Source organism: Haemaphysalis longicornis, unplaced genomic scaffold, assembly GCF_048455015.1.
Source record: "Haemaphysalis longicornis isolate Haplotype H1 unplaced genomic scaffold, Haemaphysalis longicornis Haplotype H1 scaffold_7, whole genome shotgun sequence".
Lineage (NCBI taxonomy): Eukaryota > Metazoa > Arthropoda > Arachnida > Ixodida > Ixodidae > Haemaphysalis > Haemaphysalis longicornis.
The window spans coordinates 137,074,145-137,092,306 of record NW_027526422.1 but is presented as its reverse complement, the minus strand read 5'-3'; the positions used below and the strand labels follow the sequence as shown (position 1 = coordinate 137,092,306).

Here is an 18,162-nt window from a genome sequence, read left to right as displayed (position 1 = left end):
CCGTGGGATACAAAACAAAGCAAATTATCAAACATTTTAACAATGTACTCTACGGAGATATATAGAAAACTGTGCCGCAATACACAGTAATCATTGAATAAGTGACCAAACAACAGCCAATGACACAATTAAAGGATATTGGTAATGACGTCATACAAAATTGTCGTTAATAGTATGTCATAGCAAGCATGAACATGGCAGGTAATTTCAAGAGCAGAAAACACTGCGCGTCAAAGACAAGACCACTGCAAAAAGGTCAGGACTGCGTCCGTCCTGTCCCCTTTGCAGTGGTCTTGTCTTTGTCGCGAATTTTTTGCTACTCTTGAAATGCAGTACCAACTAGCCCGACAACATGCGGCACTGAACCATGGAAGGTAATTACTGTCAAACATTTTAACAATGTACTCTACGGAGATATATAGAAAACTGTGCCGCAATACACAGTAATCATTAAATAATTGACCAAACAACAGCCAATGACACAATTAAAGGATATTGGTAACGACGTCATACAAAATTGTCGTTAATAGGATGTCGTAGCAAGCATGAACATGGCAGGTAATTTCAAGAGCAGAAAACACTGCGCGTCAAAGACACGACCACTGCAAAAAGGTCAGGACTGCGTCCGTCCTGTCCCCTTTGCAGTGGTCTTGTCTTTGTCGCGAATTTTTTGCTACTCTTGAAATGCAGTACCAACTAGCCCGACAACATGCTACACTGAACCATGGAAGGTAATTAAATCATTATATTAGTAACTAAAATCGAGAACTTCGAGGACACATATTCGCGCTGTGTCCGGTCACTGGTCGATGTACAGGATGGCGTGCGACCTATTCAGTGACACGCTGGGTGGCCCAGCCTGCGTGAAAGGGCCCGCTAGCACGACCTGGTACCAGCCAAGGCAGACAAGCAGGCTGGCCACCAGGTTAAGCGTCGAAGGGATCACCTGCGCCATTCAACATGCCCCGTCAGCAGAGAAAAGAAGTACCGTTTGTTAATCGAAAAATATGTCATAGTGAAAAAATCAGAGCACGGTATTAATCATGGGTCAAAGGAATGAATAATATCTGTCCTTTCTAAACGACAATAAAAGGACGCTCTCTTAAGTGATTAGATTAGTATTTCTTCCTCGGTAGTGCCCAAGCCTGCTTACCTTCCTTTTATTTTTATTTTTTTGGATAGAATGTAACATGCTACATTACGGGTATGGTGAATACTCGGCTTTCGAGGAATGTTATTGTGAAAATGTCAAGGGAGTTTTTTGGAGTCACGTATTCGTAGAGATTTCGGAAATTGCGTGATCTGTTTCTCCTCCTAATGTCTTTAAAGATACTGTTGAAGAGCAACAATGCTTGCTTAGGCAACAAAAATGCGTTGTGATATATTTGCATTTTAACGCGACTGGGAAATTTGCGGGTCCCTATGCCTTTTTGAAATTTTAAACAAGCACATGTTCGAATTTTGGGTCCATTGGAGCAGCACGCTTTTCCCCACGAAATCCCCTCATTTACAGCACGAGCGAATACTGGAAATATGAACGCACGCACTCATCGACCTCACTTACAAAACAGTCTACGACGGTCATACTTCTAAATGTTAGGGTTTCAGCCGTCTTTATTCAAGCCAAGTTATTACGGGAAAAACTTTAAGTTTCCAGGCTTAAGGTTGCCATAGCGGTGCCTAGAACGACCGCAAAAGCAGAAATGTTTTGCCCCAACTGCCCACTGGATGCAGAATAAAACAGCTGTTGTTGGTCATGGCATAAGTTTTTCCACGTTGCGAGTACCCCCTCAAGCCTTTTTGGAAGGTCTGCACTTCTAATAACCTACCACATATCTAAACACACGCAAAAAGAATAATTGCGAAATGCAACACCTAGTGAGCGTATTGAAATGATTGAGAACAAATTTCGTCAAACAAAATTTAAGAAAAGAATCAGAACGGCTGGTTTTTTCATGTCTTAAATATAAGCCATCATTATTCTTGTGAAAAAACAAACAATCATCAGCAAGAATTGTACCCCCGAACGCTTCTTACGCCTGTCTTTCTTTAGTATTCATTTTTAAGATGCAGAACACTTATGGTAGGCAATCTGATATTCAAAATACGATGAAGTGATGGTTGCCGTAGTCTAATTAGCTCCCGCAATATTCATATGATGAACAAAACACGTCCTTAGACTTGAAGTTTTAAAGACGATAGTCCTCCTTAGGCTGCCTAAACGCGAGAATTTTCTGCTGTTTTTCTGTGTATCATTCACTTAGTCGTCGACCCAAACTGAAAGTTTACTTTCCGCAAAAAATACATGCAGAACCCTTCAAGAGTACAAATGTCCAGACTAGTTAGCACAAAGAAAACCTCAGGAACATTGGAGTCGAAATGGAAATGCATAACGAGAATACCAGCGTGTTCTTTTAATGAAGAATGGACGCTGTATTGGTTTTGCGCTAGCAAATGAAAAAAAAAGCGCCCTAACAATGGTGCAGAATGGCGATATAATTGATTGATTTATTATGGGGTTAAACGCGCCAACACTGCACGGGTGATGAGGCGCACTGTAGTGGAGGGCTCCGGATTACATTTGACCACCTGGGGATCTTTAACGTGTGGCGAAATCCCGTACACACGGGCGTTTTCGGTTTTCGCCTCCATCAGAAAAGCGGCCGCCGCGGCCGGGAATCGACCCCACGCCTTTGGGTTTAACAGCACAACTCCTTAGCCACTGGGCCAACGCATTGGCTAGAAGGGCGATATACAGGCAAACACAACAAGAACAGAGCTTGTGTTCGTGGTGTTACAGATATATCAAGGATTAAGAAAATAAAGAAAAAGATGAGCGCTGTTCCAGCGGATGGTTCACGAGTAATGAGAAGACAGTAAAATTGAATTACATTTAGCGAAGTTCCATAGAATTCCCCGTGAGAGGAGCGTGAGGAGAGGGTAAGAGCGTGATTCGCGAGAACGGGAGCAGAGAAGGAGTTATGTTCATGGAAAATAATCAACGCAAATAAACTGAACGGAAGACGAGAAAGGGACAAATACGGGTGCTGTGTAACAACTGAATAAATTTTATTGCGCGCAGAGAATATCAAAAAATGCTTAAGGAACACAAAAATGTTTTGTTTCGTTGTGTTACGTTATGTTATGTTATGGTATGTTATGTTATGGTATGTTATGTTATAGTATGTTATGTCATCTTATGTTATGTTACGGAGTTATGTTGCAGTTATGTTTTGTTACGTTACAGGGGTGGCAGACGATTATTGTCTTTCGACGAAATTTGCAGCGAAACAGATCAACTGCAAATTTTTGTGCGTGGTTCGGTTCGCTCCATGCGCAAGCTTGGCTCGAACCATCGCCAGTGGAGCCGCTTCCGTAAAGCGTGTTGTTCCTTCACACTTTGTACAGCTCATCCATCCTTTTTTTAGCGAAAACGGGAATCTTGTTTGCAAAGATGGCGCCAAAATTTTGTTACCGCGACCGGCGAACGAAGGCATTCACAGTTAGGTGTACCTTGTTTGAATTGGGGTAGGTGAAAACCAATGAATCGGTGCCCCGTTTATTTCGCACATGCGAGGAATGGCCCAACAAAGTTTGCTGTACCAACAAGCCAACATATATGCGGTCGCACAGACAAACACGGGAATCTTGTCAGATAAGGAGCTGGGCTTTAGGCGTAATTTACATTTTACATAATTTACATTAACTGCATTGTACAGTGAAACTGTTAGCCTCTCATTGGTCGGAAAATTTCACGTCGTTGTGAGCAAATAAAAAAACCAGGCAAGCCCAGTAGTTCTCCCTCAAGACGCCGAGCGCATGCTTCAGGGTAGCCAGGACCCAGCATTTGCCACCAGAGAAGCCCAGCGCAATTTTTCTTTGGAATGAGGCACAGCATAGACCTTATTAATCGTATAAAACGCGCCGCGGTGGCTCAGTGTTTAAGGCGTTGTGCTGCTGTGCACGAGGGCGCGGGGTTAATTCCAGGCCGTGGCGGCCACTTTCCTGATGAAGGCGAAAAACGCACGGGTACGACATTCCGGCACCCGTTAAGCATCCCCAGGTGGTCAAAATAATCCGGAGCCCTCCAGTGCGGTGCGCCTCCTTACCTGCGCTGCGTCGGCGCGTTAAACCCTACAATTAGTGAGTCAAACAACAAATCAGTCAATCAATCAAGCAGTAATCGTTTAAAAAAAAGGGTTGCGGTTTTTTAACCTCACAACAAGCATCGAAACCGCATGATGGGTGATAAGTCGCCTGTGAACGATTGGAAACCCCTCCCTCCCGTGTTCTGGTAAACATTAGGTTTGCAGCTGCTCTTGAAAAGGGAGGCTGACGTCATTCGCGGGCGAGCGCATGCGTTAGAATTTGCCGCCAGAGAAGCCGAGCGCAAGCGACAAGCCCGACGAGACGACGAGGAACATTTCATACCCGCCCCATCAACATGTGTAGTTGGTTACAACAGCTTTTCTGCACATCCACTTTTCCCAGGGCCGGAACGGCGTCCATTTGTAACAGCGGAGCTGTTACAGCTGGCCGTAATGTGTGGCGCGTGACGCGTAACCCGTTGAAAATACCAAGGCAATGCCTCGCGCTCGTGAGCGCATGCCTCGCAGCGACCGCAGAGCCTACCCGGCTCCCGCAGTGGCTTTAGAAAAAAAAACTCCCACCTCCCCTCGCGGGAACCCCTGTGTAGATGCGACGCATAGGCGGAGCGGCGAAGGGACCGCGTTTTATAGCGCGCATAACGTTGAGGGGACTGCGTAAGCCGGTCCCAGTCGATGACGACGTTGGTGTACTTGTAAAGCGGCGTGGACTCTAGGTGTTTAAGCCAAGCGTGGATGTTGCTTCGCCGGAGAACGGCACTCCGGTTATATGCGCAGCGCGCCCGAAGGAGAGGAAACCGCGGAAGAGAGAGTACTGCACATGCGCCGGCCCCAGCGCGTCTGCCGCGGCTATTACGCAACGTGCCACGGCTATGACGCAACACAATCCAACACAATCCACTTTAATCCAATCCAATCCAAATCCAATCCAATCCAATCCAAGCCAAGCCAAGCCAATTCAATCGATTTCCAATCCAATGCCCCTGGCGAGAGTGTGTTCGCTATCGGAGAGGAGAGGGGATGAGCGGCGGAGAGCGCAGCTGGCGCGGCGAGGAGAATGGGGGAGGGGTGGACAACGCCGCCGCCGACGACGACGACGACGACGCCCGAGGGACAAGGCGAGTGAATCAGATGCTCTACATCTAAAAACGCTGGTGAAAACCCCGAGGAACGCATCGTGCTGCCTAGCAACCAACAACGCCACAAGTGGCGCAACCCTTGCAACACGTAACCTTGACGCGAGTCCAGGAACGACGCGCCACCGCTGCGCCCCAGCTGTTGTCAAGCGCTGCCGTGCATGTAATGCTTAAGATGAGGAAGACCATGATACCGATGCGTATGACGATGGCTACTACAGTAAAAGCTCGTTAATTCGAACTGACGCCCCGCTCCCAGCACAGCCGGGTATAATTCAATGCGGGATAACTCTCGATAATTCGAACGCGTCGGTATCCGGAACGGTTAATTGGAACGGGATTCCCTGGTTTCCATCGCTCCTCGCGGAAGACGTCGGCCCAGAGTGATTAAAACGTGTCGCGAATCCAAACCAAACCAAATTAATTGAAGGTGCCAAACAACGAAACAGAAAAAAACACAGTGTAGCGCGCGCGCCGCGCTGTTCCAGCAGCTTATTTTGCATTCGGCGCGGGCGCCACTCCACCTGTGCCGTTCGCTGTTCGGGCTCCATCAACATTATTTACGAAATCACCTGCCACAAACGTGTTGTAGCGCCCAATTCGTGATAACGAGTCCAGAGGTGGCTTCGTTGTGCAGTGTGGCGCGATGTCCATTCATTCTAGCCCCCACCCGCTAATTCGTACTCCGCTTAATTCGAACAATTTTATGGTCCCCTTCGAGTTCCAATTAACGAGCTTTTACTGTGCTAGCACAGTGCAAAGCGACGACGGAACATCTAAATGAACGATTTCAAACTTGTCCGAGTGCGTGGTCATATGTCATTCGATGCTAACGAAGAGTTCCTACAGCTTCGCTACGGTTCAAGCCTTGCGTGACTTGTTGCCGTTTGTTAAAATTTTCTAGGTCAACCCTAAGACTACTGCACCACAAAGAAGCCAAAGAAGGAGGTTATCTTTAATTGTGAGAAAAATATTTTATGACAGTGAGAAAGAAAGCTGTTTTCTCTAGCCTTCCGGCATAAAACGTTTCAGCCTCGCTCGGGACCTAAGAGCTTCTACACTGAATTTTTTGCGGCCTGCGCACTTTCGGCTTGACCTAGAAAATTTTCACAAAGACTGCACGCATTAAAAAAGGACTTAAAAGTGAAAAACACTGCCATATGTTGTATGGTAGAATATCCGCACATCGTGCAGCACTTTTTTCCTGAACGGTGATGACCATACTGCCCACATTTTTTTTTTTTCATAATTAAGAAAACATAAACCCTGTCATTGCCTTTCTTTATGCTTGCCCCGAAATGTATACATACACGTCCACTGGCCTGTAACCACGTTTATGGTGATTTACGCTTCAGATCTCGTGGTTGTGGTAATATATCGTACCTGTGTTTTTCTTACTTTGTTTCGGTTTTTTTTTTCTCGTTTCCTGGACTTTTTTTTTACGCTCTCAATTCCTACTGTATTTTCGCACTCCGACCTGTACACCGATCTTCTAAGTGTTCTTTTTTTGGCACGACAAACTCGTTTCACCGGTTGCTGTCCAATGTAGGGACAGTTGCCTCGTCAAGCTGCCATGTAGTGCAGCTTTTTGTGACTGCCCTCTGCTTGTATGCTCGAAGAAAATAATGTTTGATTTGATTCGACACACCAGAGCTTTGAAAGCACATATATTGAATTCAAAACACGAGGAAGTACAGAAAGATCTTGAAACATCCTGGGAAGCCACTGACCATGTCTGCGAACAGCAAGTCCGAGTAGTGGTAGACCATCAGATTCGCGGCCGACGCGCTAGGAAGAACGAACGACAGGGAAGACGCCGTCGACACTGGCCAGACGTAGTAGAGGGGGGACACGTGATCGAGCTGAGCCTGCAGGGAAAGGAGGAAAAAGGTTACGCGAGAAAAAAATGTCCTCATTCTTGGAGATAAGGGTTCACATGATTAGGATCAGTCCGTGTGACGAACACACCGCTTGCAGCTTGGATGCAATGTAAGAAAAGAACCACTGGAAAATTGCGGTAATGGGCACTGCACATGCAGAAATTGTAAACTGCTTCGTCGGCGTGCGAATGGGCTCCGGGTATCAGCATCAAACACTAAAACACAAAATTAGGTGGATGTGCTTAGTCTACATGATAGTTTCAGAGAGTAAGTTATATCAGTCTCTGAAGTTCTTCTGTTAGGTGTCTGGCTCGTGCTGGTGACTCATTTTGACTCTTGTTTTCTGCTAAATTTGGCGGTCTTGTCGAGTAGGGCAGCATAAATTTGGTCTAATAAAAGTCAAATCTGGCTTCGTAAAACTTATGTTTGGAAAATACTGCGAATAGACTGGTTAGCGCTATCGAAACATTTTTAGAATTGCTTGGATAGGGTATCTAGAAACAGAGTCTATTGTGCTATGGCTAATTCGCCAATTTAAACGGGTATTCCTTGCCGCAATGACAAAAACGTTCGCATGGGCTCTCTGACTGGGAAACTGCGGCGCTTTGAAATGCCCATATCGAATAAGGCCATGCTTGGTAAAAAGCGCGTTACACGAATAATACTGATATTATAGATCGGTCTAACGTGTTCGCGATAATGGTGTAGGCCATAATAGCATGCTATGGCTCCAGCTTCCGCAATACATTGCACACTACTGGGACACTCACTGGCCACGAAGGACGATCGATTGTAAGCTTGTATGAAGGAAGATCGATTCTATCGATTCTAAGGAATATCGATTGTACGAAGGAAGATCGATTGTACCCCGTTTAGTATGCAACTGGATCCGTGATAATACATGTAACCGGGTGTTACGGTCGATAAAAATTATTGATTGACTGCAGGAATTTCGAGTGTCAAGATAACTTGTTCTGTTAAGTTGACTTCAGTCTGAAATGTGAAGCGGAAGTTTTTATCATAGCACTAATAATGGTTGGCCTGGCTATAGATCACCCAATTGCTGATTGATTGCAGGGTTTAACGCGCCGACGCAACTCAGGCGACGAGGCGCTCCGCAGTGGAGGTCTCCGGATTAATTTTGACCACCTGGGGATCTTTAACGTGCGCCGAAATCTCGTACACACGGGCGTTTTTGCTTTTCGCCTCCATCAGAAAAGCGACCGCCGCGGCCGGGAATCGAACCCGCGACCTTGTGCTCAGCAGCGCACTATACAATTGTTCTTCGCGGGTGTACTGTTCAGAGGATCCTTAATTTTTAATAATTTTGTTTACATTCTTTGAGGTCTTATCACCGTTGAATTCATCCGAACTTGAGATAAATTTGACTCGCCAAGCTCCGTGGAAGTAAAAAAGAAAGAGGGCTGGAACCGGACCTCTACAGTGCGGCACCTCCAATTGCCTTGGTTGAATATGGCACCTCTGGCCACGGGATCACACCTTAATTCACCATTATCATTTGAAAAAAAAAAACCGTTGCTGCACAATTACTCGCGACGAAGGAAAAACGGTGAAACTTGCCGCCATTTACTTGCACAATCACGAGCCTTTAATGGCCGAATCATAGGGGAGCTACGGCCGGTCGAACCACGCTAAAGATTAATTGAATATGCATTAGTGGATCTTCAAGACTGCAGTAGCATCTCGTCCCGTTGCCTCGCGAAACTTCGGCTCTGTTCCACTTCCACGCCTTGCTCCTCCTTCGAGGCACGCAACGCCTCATTTCTCACCCGTTCCTCGAAACCCGCGCCCACCGTGCGTAGCGCTCTCACTTTCTCAGTGGCCACGTTTGGTCCCCTTAAGGGGTATTCACACGACGGAAAAATTCGCCGTGTGGCTCCTAGGAGTGAGCGCCACGTGACCCCTACTTCACGGTTTCTCTCCGGCGCATCGCTCTTATCGGAGGCCGTGTCGGAGGCATAGAGTTTCTTGCAGTATACACTAGAGAGGAATCTGGCGCTAGCGTCTATGCGGCTCACGTCAAGGTCGTCTGTGTCGTCATGGGCCGCCATTATACATCGCGCTCGCCTTAATTTCATCATTCGCTTGGATTGAAACGTTTTAGTGACCGCAAATTTAAACAAAGTGCCACAAAAACGCGAAGAATGGTGTTCAATTATGTTAGTGGAAAATAAAAACAGGCTGTTTTAAAACTACGAAAAAAAGAAGTAAAGCGTATTTTTGCCTGAACGGTTGTGCCTGCTATTCCGCAGGCCAACGTTGTAGTTACGAACAATGTAATATTTGCAGAGGAAACTCATTAGAGACTGTGATTTGATTAATTTTATCATTATCTCAAATAATAAGTTGTTTGACAAGTTTCGAAAGTTTTTTGAGCGTGCCTATGAAAACGTTGTCTTCGTGGTGAACCGGTGCACCGCGATCACCAGCTTGATAGCTTGATACCGCTCCCCAAGGCGCAAACAAAGCTGCATATACGAGAAAGGGGGTAATGATGTGATGGAAAATTGCATTGAAAATCGTCCTCTGCACCACTTGCGAGAGAGGAGATCGAATATTCCCCCCAGTGTTAATCCTAACATATGTATGCGGGCCTGTAGGCGGACCGGCCGACTGCTCCCAGAGCGCGTATCCGCACCCACTGCCTCGGGCGTCTCGCCGTGATCTCTACGCGCTGCTACACACAGCAGCGCCTGCATCGCGTCCACGGGAAATTTTTGAGCGGCTGACAAGATCAGTACGTAAGGGCTTTAGGATATATTGCCGCCGTCGCGGAATCGGCGGTGCTACGGCAGCAGTGATGTCCGTCCGACAGTCGCATCGTTCGTGTGAGCGAAGGAGCTGGCCGAGCGGAAGTCCGCCTGCAGTGATTTCATGACCTCCCCCAGATTTCTCTGCTGGAAGACTCCGTCGTGTGATTACCGCTTTAGCAGCAGCATTGCTCGCGTGTCAATTTTTTGTTGCCCACCCGTATTTTGTACCCGTTATTCCTGTTTTTCTGTTGAGGGTAGACGCCAATCCCGCCCTCTTCAAGAAGTACAATAACGGGTTGCTTCCGCCCAAGCAAGGAGGCAGCAGCGCATAGTAGCCTTTCTCTTCGCCGTCATGGCGAGGAGCGTACTCTGTTTAGTGTAGTTTCCGCCCTGAGAGCATTGGCCTTTGTTTGGTTTCCTTCGGAGCGGAACTGTGTATCCTCCACAGAAGGCATGCTTCCCTCTTGCATACCGCTTAGCCTGGCATCATAGACTTATTGTTGCGTGGAGAAGTTCGATAACCCCCCGCTGCCTTTTCGTGCGAAGTCCGCGAAATCTACCCGCCCGTACTCTCCTCTCCCGTTGGCATAAGTCAACTGAGGAAGAAAGAAAGAAAGAAAGAAAGAAAGAAAGAAAGAAAGAAAGAAAGAAAGGAAGAAAGAAAGAAAGAAAGAAAGAAAGAAAGAAAGATGATTCTGATTGTAGGGTTTGACGCACCGACGCAACACAGGCGATGAGGCGCGCCATAGTGGAAAGCGCCGGATTAATTTTGGCCCCCTGAGGATCTTTAACGTGCGCCGAAATCTCGTACACACGGGCGTTTTTGCTTTTCGCCTCTATCAGAAAAGCGGCCGCCGCGGCCGCAAATCGAACCAGCGTCCTCGTGCTCAGCAGCGCAACCCCTTAGCCACTGAGCCACCGTGGCGAACAAGAAGGAAAGAAAGAAAGAAAGAGAGAAAGAAAGAATGAAAGAGAGAAAGAAAGGCAAGAAGAAAGGAAGGGAGAAAGAAAGAAAGAGAGAAAGAGTAAAAGAAAACCAACCTTGTTTATTAGGAGATCTTAAGATGTTCTTGTAGGAGTGGTTCATTTAACTTCGACCTGCTTCCGTACGCGCAGGAGCCGATTCAAGAAGCGCGAGCTGCTGCGCAGCGTTTCCACATTCCTGCTGAACGATTCATCGCAAAGGTTCGAGAACTGGTGTTCGATGAAGGACCGTGAGCCTGCATAAGTGTGCCTCTGGGCGAAGTGCGAATTCACTAAAAAATATGCGCCCACGCACTCCATATAGAGATGGTTAACCAGCGGTGCTGTAACGTGCGGCCGGTTTTTACACGTGTTACTCCCTCAATGGTTCATTAAAGCGTTTGCTTCGAACTAATCTCCAACGTGTTTTTTTTCCACGCATGCTTATTGAATTGCGAATGAAACTTTCCTGAGTACACAGGACCACTTTCCTTTAAAACAATCGCCATACTCTAGCTACCTAAGCAGCGAAATTTTAGGGAAAGACGGTATTTCGGGAAGTTAAAGGTGGGAGCTATGAAGGGCTAGGGATAGGGAAGAGCCACGTAGTAAAGGAGTATAAAAATAGAGGGATGATAAGGAATAGAGCGTGAAGAGGTGTAGTATCGAAGGCGGAATGGGGGAAAAGGAGGGGCGAATCGGATTGGAGGGAAAATAAGAGGACGGGGAAGGAGAGATGTAGTAAGTGGCCTAGCAGGAAGGAGGGAGAAAGGAGAAGTGGTAAGGAGTGGGCGGAAGGAAGGGAATTACATTCCAGGGATGACGTCTTTCTGCGCCATTTGCAGCATCCACGCACATACGCAGTCAATGTTCTTCTCAATAATGGGGATCCCGTGACGGACGCAGCGTCCAGTGGGTTTCTTTTAACGCGAAAACGTTTTATTCCCGGATACACGAATATTTCGCTGACGTCATATTCATCACGGAAGTGACGCCAGTACAATGGAGCAAGCGGCCTGTAAAGGGTACAACGCTGCACACAGGGTCTTCCTGAGGGGAAGCAACCTTTTGTACTAAAGAGTACGTTATACTTGGCGTTGTTCGTTTTCGGGTTTTATATTTTAACACGGAAGTGTTTTATGCAGTGATACCGCAAGATTTCACTGACGTCATATCCGTCACGGAAATGATTCCAGTACACCTTCGCCGAAGCGACCCGCCAGCAGGACGCCGCTCGCCAAGCACGCCCACAAGACAGCCGTCGACTGCAAATCATGCTGAGCTGCAGATTTCGCTGCAAATATCACTTTCGTGTTTTACTGATTTCGTGTTTTAACTATGACAGAGGAATCAACTCCAATTTTTGTTGTTCGCGCAATCAAGTGATTTCAGGCAATAGCTCGATTCACACCGGCCACAGCTCGCAGGCAGAGCTCACCTTCTCGAAGAGCTTGTGAACGCGGGAGTTGTCCGTGTGCTCAATGGACATCTGCGCATTGATGGCTGCTCCCACCATCAGCAGCGCCTGGTTGAGGAACGCGCTGCTGCCCCGAGGGCCCCACTCCAGCAAGGCGTCTCTCAGGCCGCATTTCTGCGAAACGTCGTTAAAGAGCTCAGTCGCAAGGATACGTGCGGATTCGTCCAATACGACATCGCTTGTCGAGCTTTCAACGTCGCGCTCGTCAGCGGCAAACTTAATGTCGGAACACCAACATCGCGTTAAACTCCTTTCTCAAGTGCTAGTTCGTAATCATGGGGTTCAAAGGCGGTGGAACGCGACTTGTTTGTTTGAGATATCACAAGAAGTAGCTCTCTCTCTTACTCACCTTTGCATTACTCGTGTGCCATATGGAATGAGGACACCTTTCCCAGACCAATCGCCTCTACCTCGCAATACCTAGCTGAAACTAAGGCGGGCCAGGCGATGTGTCACGCTGGCGGTTGATGGTAAAAAAAAACCAACGCAGAAAGTTGGGCGAGTTGATTATTAATTAGAAGATTCATCGTACTAACAAACATTAATATCGGAACCGAGATGTAGAAGAGTTTCTTTCGTCTCTTCGGTAGGTCTCTCCCTGTATTATTGTCAGCTAGTACGATGAATTCCATAGCTATAAACCAGCTATCATTGCAAAGTATCTGCAATAACTAAAGAAAGATAATGCCGCATTTATTCTCGTGTGCATCTAAATTTTGTTTTCACCGAAACATTGTTCAATTATACGTACGGTTCAGCTAACACAGGGACCAAGCCAGGTCATGGTTATCTAGTGTGCTACCTAGATAAGGTGAGTTACCTATCTTTGTCGTGGACGTATATTCAAATAAATTCGGCAGCGCGAATCCAAGTGTCTTGCCAGCTGGTGATTGTTACTCAAAGTTAGACAAATGCGTGCAAGCAATGCCGATATATAGCCTGAAGCCCGTAGAACGCCTATTGTAGAAGTGAGTTTTCGACTGCCGCTTTCGCGAAAGGGGAGAGGGGGTGGAGAGGGGCGCTAATTATGCAAAAACAATCTGCAGGAGCAGACAAAGGTTTTTCTTGCAAATACTCCTGCTCGGCTGAAGCCATTCCGACCGCAATATATTAATGTTAATAATTCCGTTGAAACTGTGGCGTAATCGTTGTCGCTTCAATATCCCAAACAGTCGCATGTGTCAACACCACCGCGGCAATGCTGCAGTTATTGAAGTTCTCACTCATGTTACATTGACGTGTTTCCCGTGCGCGCGCTCAGAAAAAAGTAAGCCACGTGAAGCGGCGCTTTGATGCACTCACTACAAATGAACAAATGTGTATCGAAGTACTTGAAAGACGCGTAATTGGAACGCACATATTTTGCTTTAATTGTATTCTCGCCTAAAACTCAATTACGCAGTTGATATTCCTTTTTTTATCCGCATGTCAACGCATCAAATGCAGTCCAGAAATGCGCATGTTTCGCAGTGGTTCCCGCTAAAGAAAAAATAGACAAAAGAAAACGTCTGAACGCCCTAATTCATATGCCAAATGCAGTTATGGTGTTTTTGTTGTTTAAGCCGAATCAGGCTGTATTCAAGCTATGTAGAATATAGGGCGCTGCAAGGAGAAAGGTGGTAAGAAAACCAAAAACCAATTTCCCGTCAACGGAGCTAAACGAACTTTTTTGCCCTTAGGTTGCATGAAACACAAGAAGTCATTAACGTTCTCTCAATGGCAGAGTTGTTGCTGCAGCACGATTGTTTTCGAGGTGCTTTATAGCGCGTTATTTTAGGACCAATGCATTATACCCACCATGGCGGCTCAGTGGCTAAGGCGTTGTGCTGCTGAGCATTAGGACGCGGGTTCGATTCCCGCCGGCGGCTGCCGCTTTTCTGATGGAGGCGAAAAGCAAAAACGCCCGTGTGTACGAGATTTCGCCGCACGTTAAAGATCCCCAGGTGGTCGAAATTAATCCGGAGCCCACCACAGCGGCGCGCTACGTCACCTGTGTTGCGTCGGTGCGTTAAACCCTACAATTAAATCAACCAATGCATTCTACCGCAGAGTGTAATTGCTCTGCTCGATCTCCGAATTGTACGCACGAGTGGTTTGAGCGAAAACGCTCCAGACATACCAAGGGTGTATATTAGGAGTTTTGAAATGGTGTCATTCTTCGATCGAAAAAATCGAATCATCTTGAATACGAAGTTAAAAAGTACCGGCCTGCAATGTTTGAACTGTCCCCAATGTTTTGCCCAGCTAAAACTGCGTTTTTTTTTCTCAACTTGCAGTGTTATTCACGAAAATCGTTTCTAAGGGGCCGCCGCTAACCTCAAAAACTGGATAAATTCTGACCCCCCTACAAATATGGTTAAAACGTAAAGCTTTTTTCCATGCAAGCTCAATAAAAGTCGAAGTTGAAATCCAAACTGCTTTAACCGTGTAGGAATGGAGCAGTCGGATAGACGCCTGTTTCATAATGCGAGGAAGCCACGTTCCCTCCCACCACGGGAAGCGGTTTTGCCTCGAGGAGCTTGATGTGCCTTCGGTTGTCATCGCCATCATTGTTTTGTAAAACCCATTGTGTAAAGTTAGCTTTCCTGCCGTGCGTATTACTCCGAACGAACGACGCCATCAGGGAGACATACAAAGCTTCGTTTTAAAAATGCGGAATGCTTTTTGGCTTTCTGGCTGGCCATTGTGGTGCTCTAGGATAAACCATTCTTGGACGCCGAGTTATCTGGCTTCGGCATGTGTGGCTACGGGACAGATACACCATGTGTGGCACATCACACCATCCTGAACTATCGTAGTCCCCTGATTTTTCGGCCTTAACCAACTAGTCTGCAATGTCGAACTGAGGTGTCACCTCGGGTTACTTGGATAAGTTTCGACATTCTGACAAAAGACAACAGCGCGGAAAAAGGGAGCAGGCAAACGCGAACACTGACGAAAAACTTCGAGTGCGCGAAAAAAATGAAGGAAACTCACACTAACGCGTAAGACTTGCAGGTAGCGAAGCTGCAGGCAAGCTTCACGACCATCATGGCGGTTTAAGTCCATGATTCCAGCTGATTTGCTCCTTATTCGATGCCGCAATGACCTTTACTTCATCACTGTTGCTTTAACTGTGAGTTTCACTCATTTATTTGGAAGTGATAATCATTGGACTTCGCTTTGGAGGGGCGTACGCTGGGACGTGCTTTTCTCGTTCTCAGCAAGTGTTACCACGATTACGGCGAACGCTGGAGTGTTTTTGGTTTTTTGGACAATCTTGGGCAATCTCCCGAGTGGGTATTCTTGGGTTGCAAACGTGCGCAGGTGGATGCTAGGCGGTCGTCGCGAGGCACGCAAATACTAGGGCTTGGCATTTCTTGGTTTTTAAACTTCCCGTTGGTTGCCGCAATCTTGGACAATTTCCCTTAGTGGGTATGCTTGGCTTGACAAACCTGTGCAGGTGGACGCTGGCCGGTCGCCGCGAGGCACGCAAACACGACCGCTCGTTATTTTCCTGGATTTTTCAACTTCTGGGGTCAGTCGCCGCAATCTTGGACCATCTCCCATAGTGGGTATGCTAGGCTTGACAAACGTGCGCAGATGGACGCTGTGCGTTCGTCGCGAGGCACGCACACACGACCGCGAGGCATTACCTTTCTGTGGTTAACTGCCGGGCCATCGCCGCGATGCCCGCGCTGCCGGGCGCGCGCTCGGCAGTTTCTTGGTATTTGTAACTGCGGACACGAAAAATTACGATTTGCAAAAGAGTTCGCTCTTAAAAGTTCGGCTGCACGAAGCAGTAAAATGATATAAAGTTTCCAGTTATAAACACCAGGTTCATTTAAAAAGTCGAGGCGTCAATTCGGCACCCTTACTGACGAAGGCTTTGCATAACCCCTCTCCCCACTTCTCCGGTATAGTTTTTTTTTTATTTCAGACTATTAGTGGTTGGAACGCATGCTTGACTGTTGTTTGCGACGTACGGGACCTAGGATTGCAATGCGCACAGGGTTTAAAAGCGAAAGCTTTGTTTGCGGGACCCATGGCGCACTGTAAAAAACTAATGCATTTCCCCATAGACCGGAAGGTCGACCGGAAAGCTCCGATAAAATCTCTAGTCACGCGGTGCGGCTTGAAACCGGGCTTCCGTCATGTCAAAACTGTTACAACAACATTGCAAAAAAGGAACAGTTTTAGATAGACACACGCGTCGATCAAGGAGGAGTACACTGATGTACCTTTATCTCATAAATATCACGTATCAATATACATTTATATCATTCGTAGATGCGTTTATTCATTGCCCTAAAAATTGTCGCACGGGCTCGTTCTTCGTCTGCGATTTGGGTACTTGAAGGTTTGAAGGTCGATTGGAACTACTGTAATCGAAGGTTGGATGCACTTTTGATGCAGTTTTTGTATTAGAAAGCTACCATGCTTTTCCCAACTTTGTTTACAGGAGGAGGTGATAAAGTATTGCATCAGCCAGGAGTTCACTAGTTGTGATGAATGCTTGTGTAAAATAAATGCGTCACACATACGTTTTTCTACCTTAAAGGGAATTGGTGTTAGAGCTACTGCGTTTCAACAAAATCGATGCTTTCTCTCCATACCCAAGCACCCTTTCACATTGGCGACGTCTCAGATGCCATGGTCCACGAAGCGGCATTGAGGGTACGCCCACGCGCGGGTCCTTTCCAGGAGCACGGATGACAAGGACTTTATGTAGGCACACATGTCACTGTATGAGCTGTGTGTGAGTGCATTTGGGAAAGTGAGAATACCGTAGATGCGTAGGCGATGGCGTTGCCCGATGCGAGCACGAGTCCAAGTCCCCAAGGAATGTGAGGCAGCACGAACTTCCAGTGGAGGGCGCGGTCTTTGCTGGTCATCTCGAGGCTCTGCACCGGTATGAAGGCCAGCAGGAGGAAGACCAGGACCGTGGGGGAGGCGTCACGCACGTCCCTTCAAGAGAGAGGGAGAGAGGGGGAGAGAGAGAGAGAGAGAGAGAGAGAGAGAGAGAGAGAGAGAGAGAGAGAGAGAGAGAGAGAGAGAGAGAGAGAGAGAGAGGGGATGGATTTAGTCAGCACGCATGATATTGCCGCCTGGTAGGAGGATTGTGGCTACTTTCCGTTGCATAGCTATACTGCCCCGAAGCAATGTCCGGGGCCAGATTCCCTTAAGGTCGAGCAAAGATTAACAAGCGGAATGGCTACACTGCCAATGTAAAAACCGCTAGTGTTTCTTGAAGAATGCCAAGCGGTACAGAATGCTTTCGGAGGCCTGAGTTGGCGAGGATATCGTCCTCCTTTTTTTTCATGGCCCAATGCGGTGGGCAGGCAAGTGTACTAAATGTGCTCCCAGAGCGAACTGGTAGCCAATTACTGTGGAGTGCGCGTGCTATCTCGAGGTTGATGCCGAAGGTTTTTTGTACCGGTTGTCCACCGACTGGATGGAATCGTTAGTGAAGACCTTCTGCACGTTGTGAATACACTGTACGAGTAAGATTATTGGGCTAAACCTGCATAGGGGCGGGCGTCCAAGCAATCTTTTTTTTCTGTATATGGGGTTAGTTGATAACGTGAGATGCATTGCTGGTTCCACGCAACCCGACCTGAAACACCTGCATGCCTCCTGGGTGTCAGCTACGATTTCCATTGCTCTCGCCTGCGCAAGGGCCGGCGTCGCTGGTGGTGCTTCCGCGTCTTCGGGAGATGGAGTCGTTGTGGTGGACCTTAACTTTATTAAACGGGCTCATGAACTGAAACCCTTCCCGTTCCACCGAGGTATAACGAAGCTCTTGCTTTTGGGTCGCTACGACTGTCCTGGAAATTTTACAGTACA

At 47.2% G+C, this 18,162-nt stretch overlaps 1 protein-coding gene and 1 long non-coding RNA gene across 2 annotated transcripts in view; both read right to left on the bottom strand.

Annotated features, from left to right (window-relative positions):
* Window positions 1–736: 736 nt before the first annotated feature.
* LOC144145169 (uncharacterized) lies at window positions 737–7,103 on the bottom strand. Its single transcript, XR_013317446.1, has 2 exons — window positions 6,973–7,103; window positions 737–946 (listed from the first exon to the last, which is right to left on the bottom strand). It is a non-coding gene; the product is annotated as an uncharacterized LOC144145169 (long non-coding RNA).
* A 5,161-nt stretch (window positions 7,104–12,264) lies between these two features.
* LOC144146569 (Na(+)/citrate cotransporter-like) overlaps window positions 12,265–18,162 on the bottom strand; it is a 51,127-nt gene continuing 45,229 nt past the window's right edge. The window contains exons 8-9 of the mRNA XM_077678512.1: window positions 17,103–17,283; window positions 12,265–12,450 (exon numbers count right to left, since the gene is read on the bottom strand). Coding sequence (XP_077534638.1) covers window positions 12,265–12,450; window positions 17,103–17,283 — 367 coding nt within the window. The remainder of the gene's footprint in view (window positions 12,451–17,102; window positions 17,284–18,162) is intronic.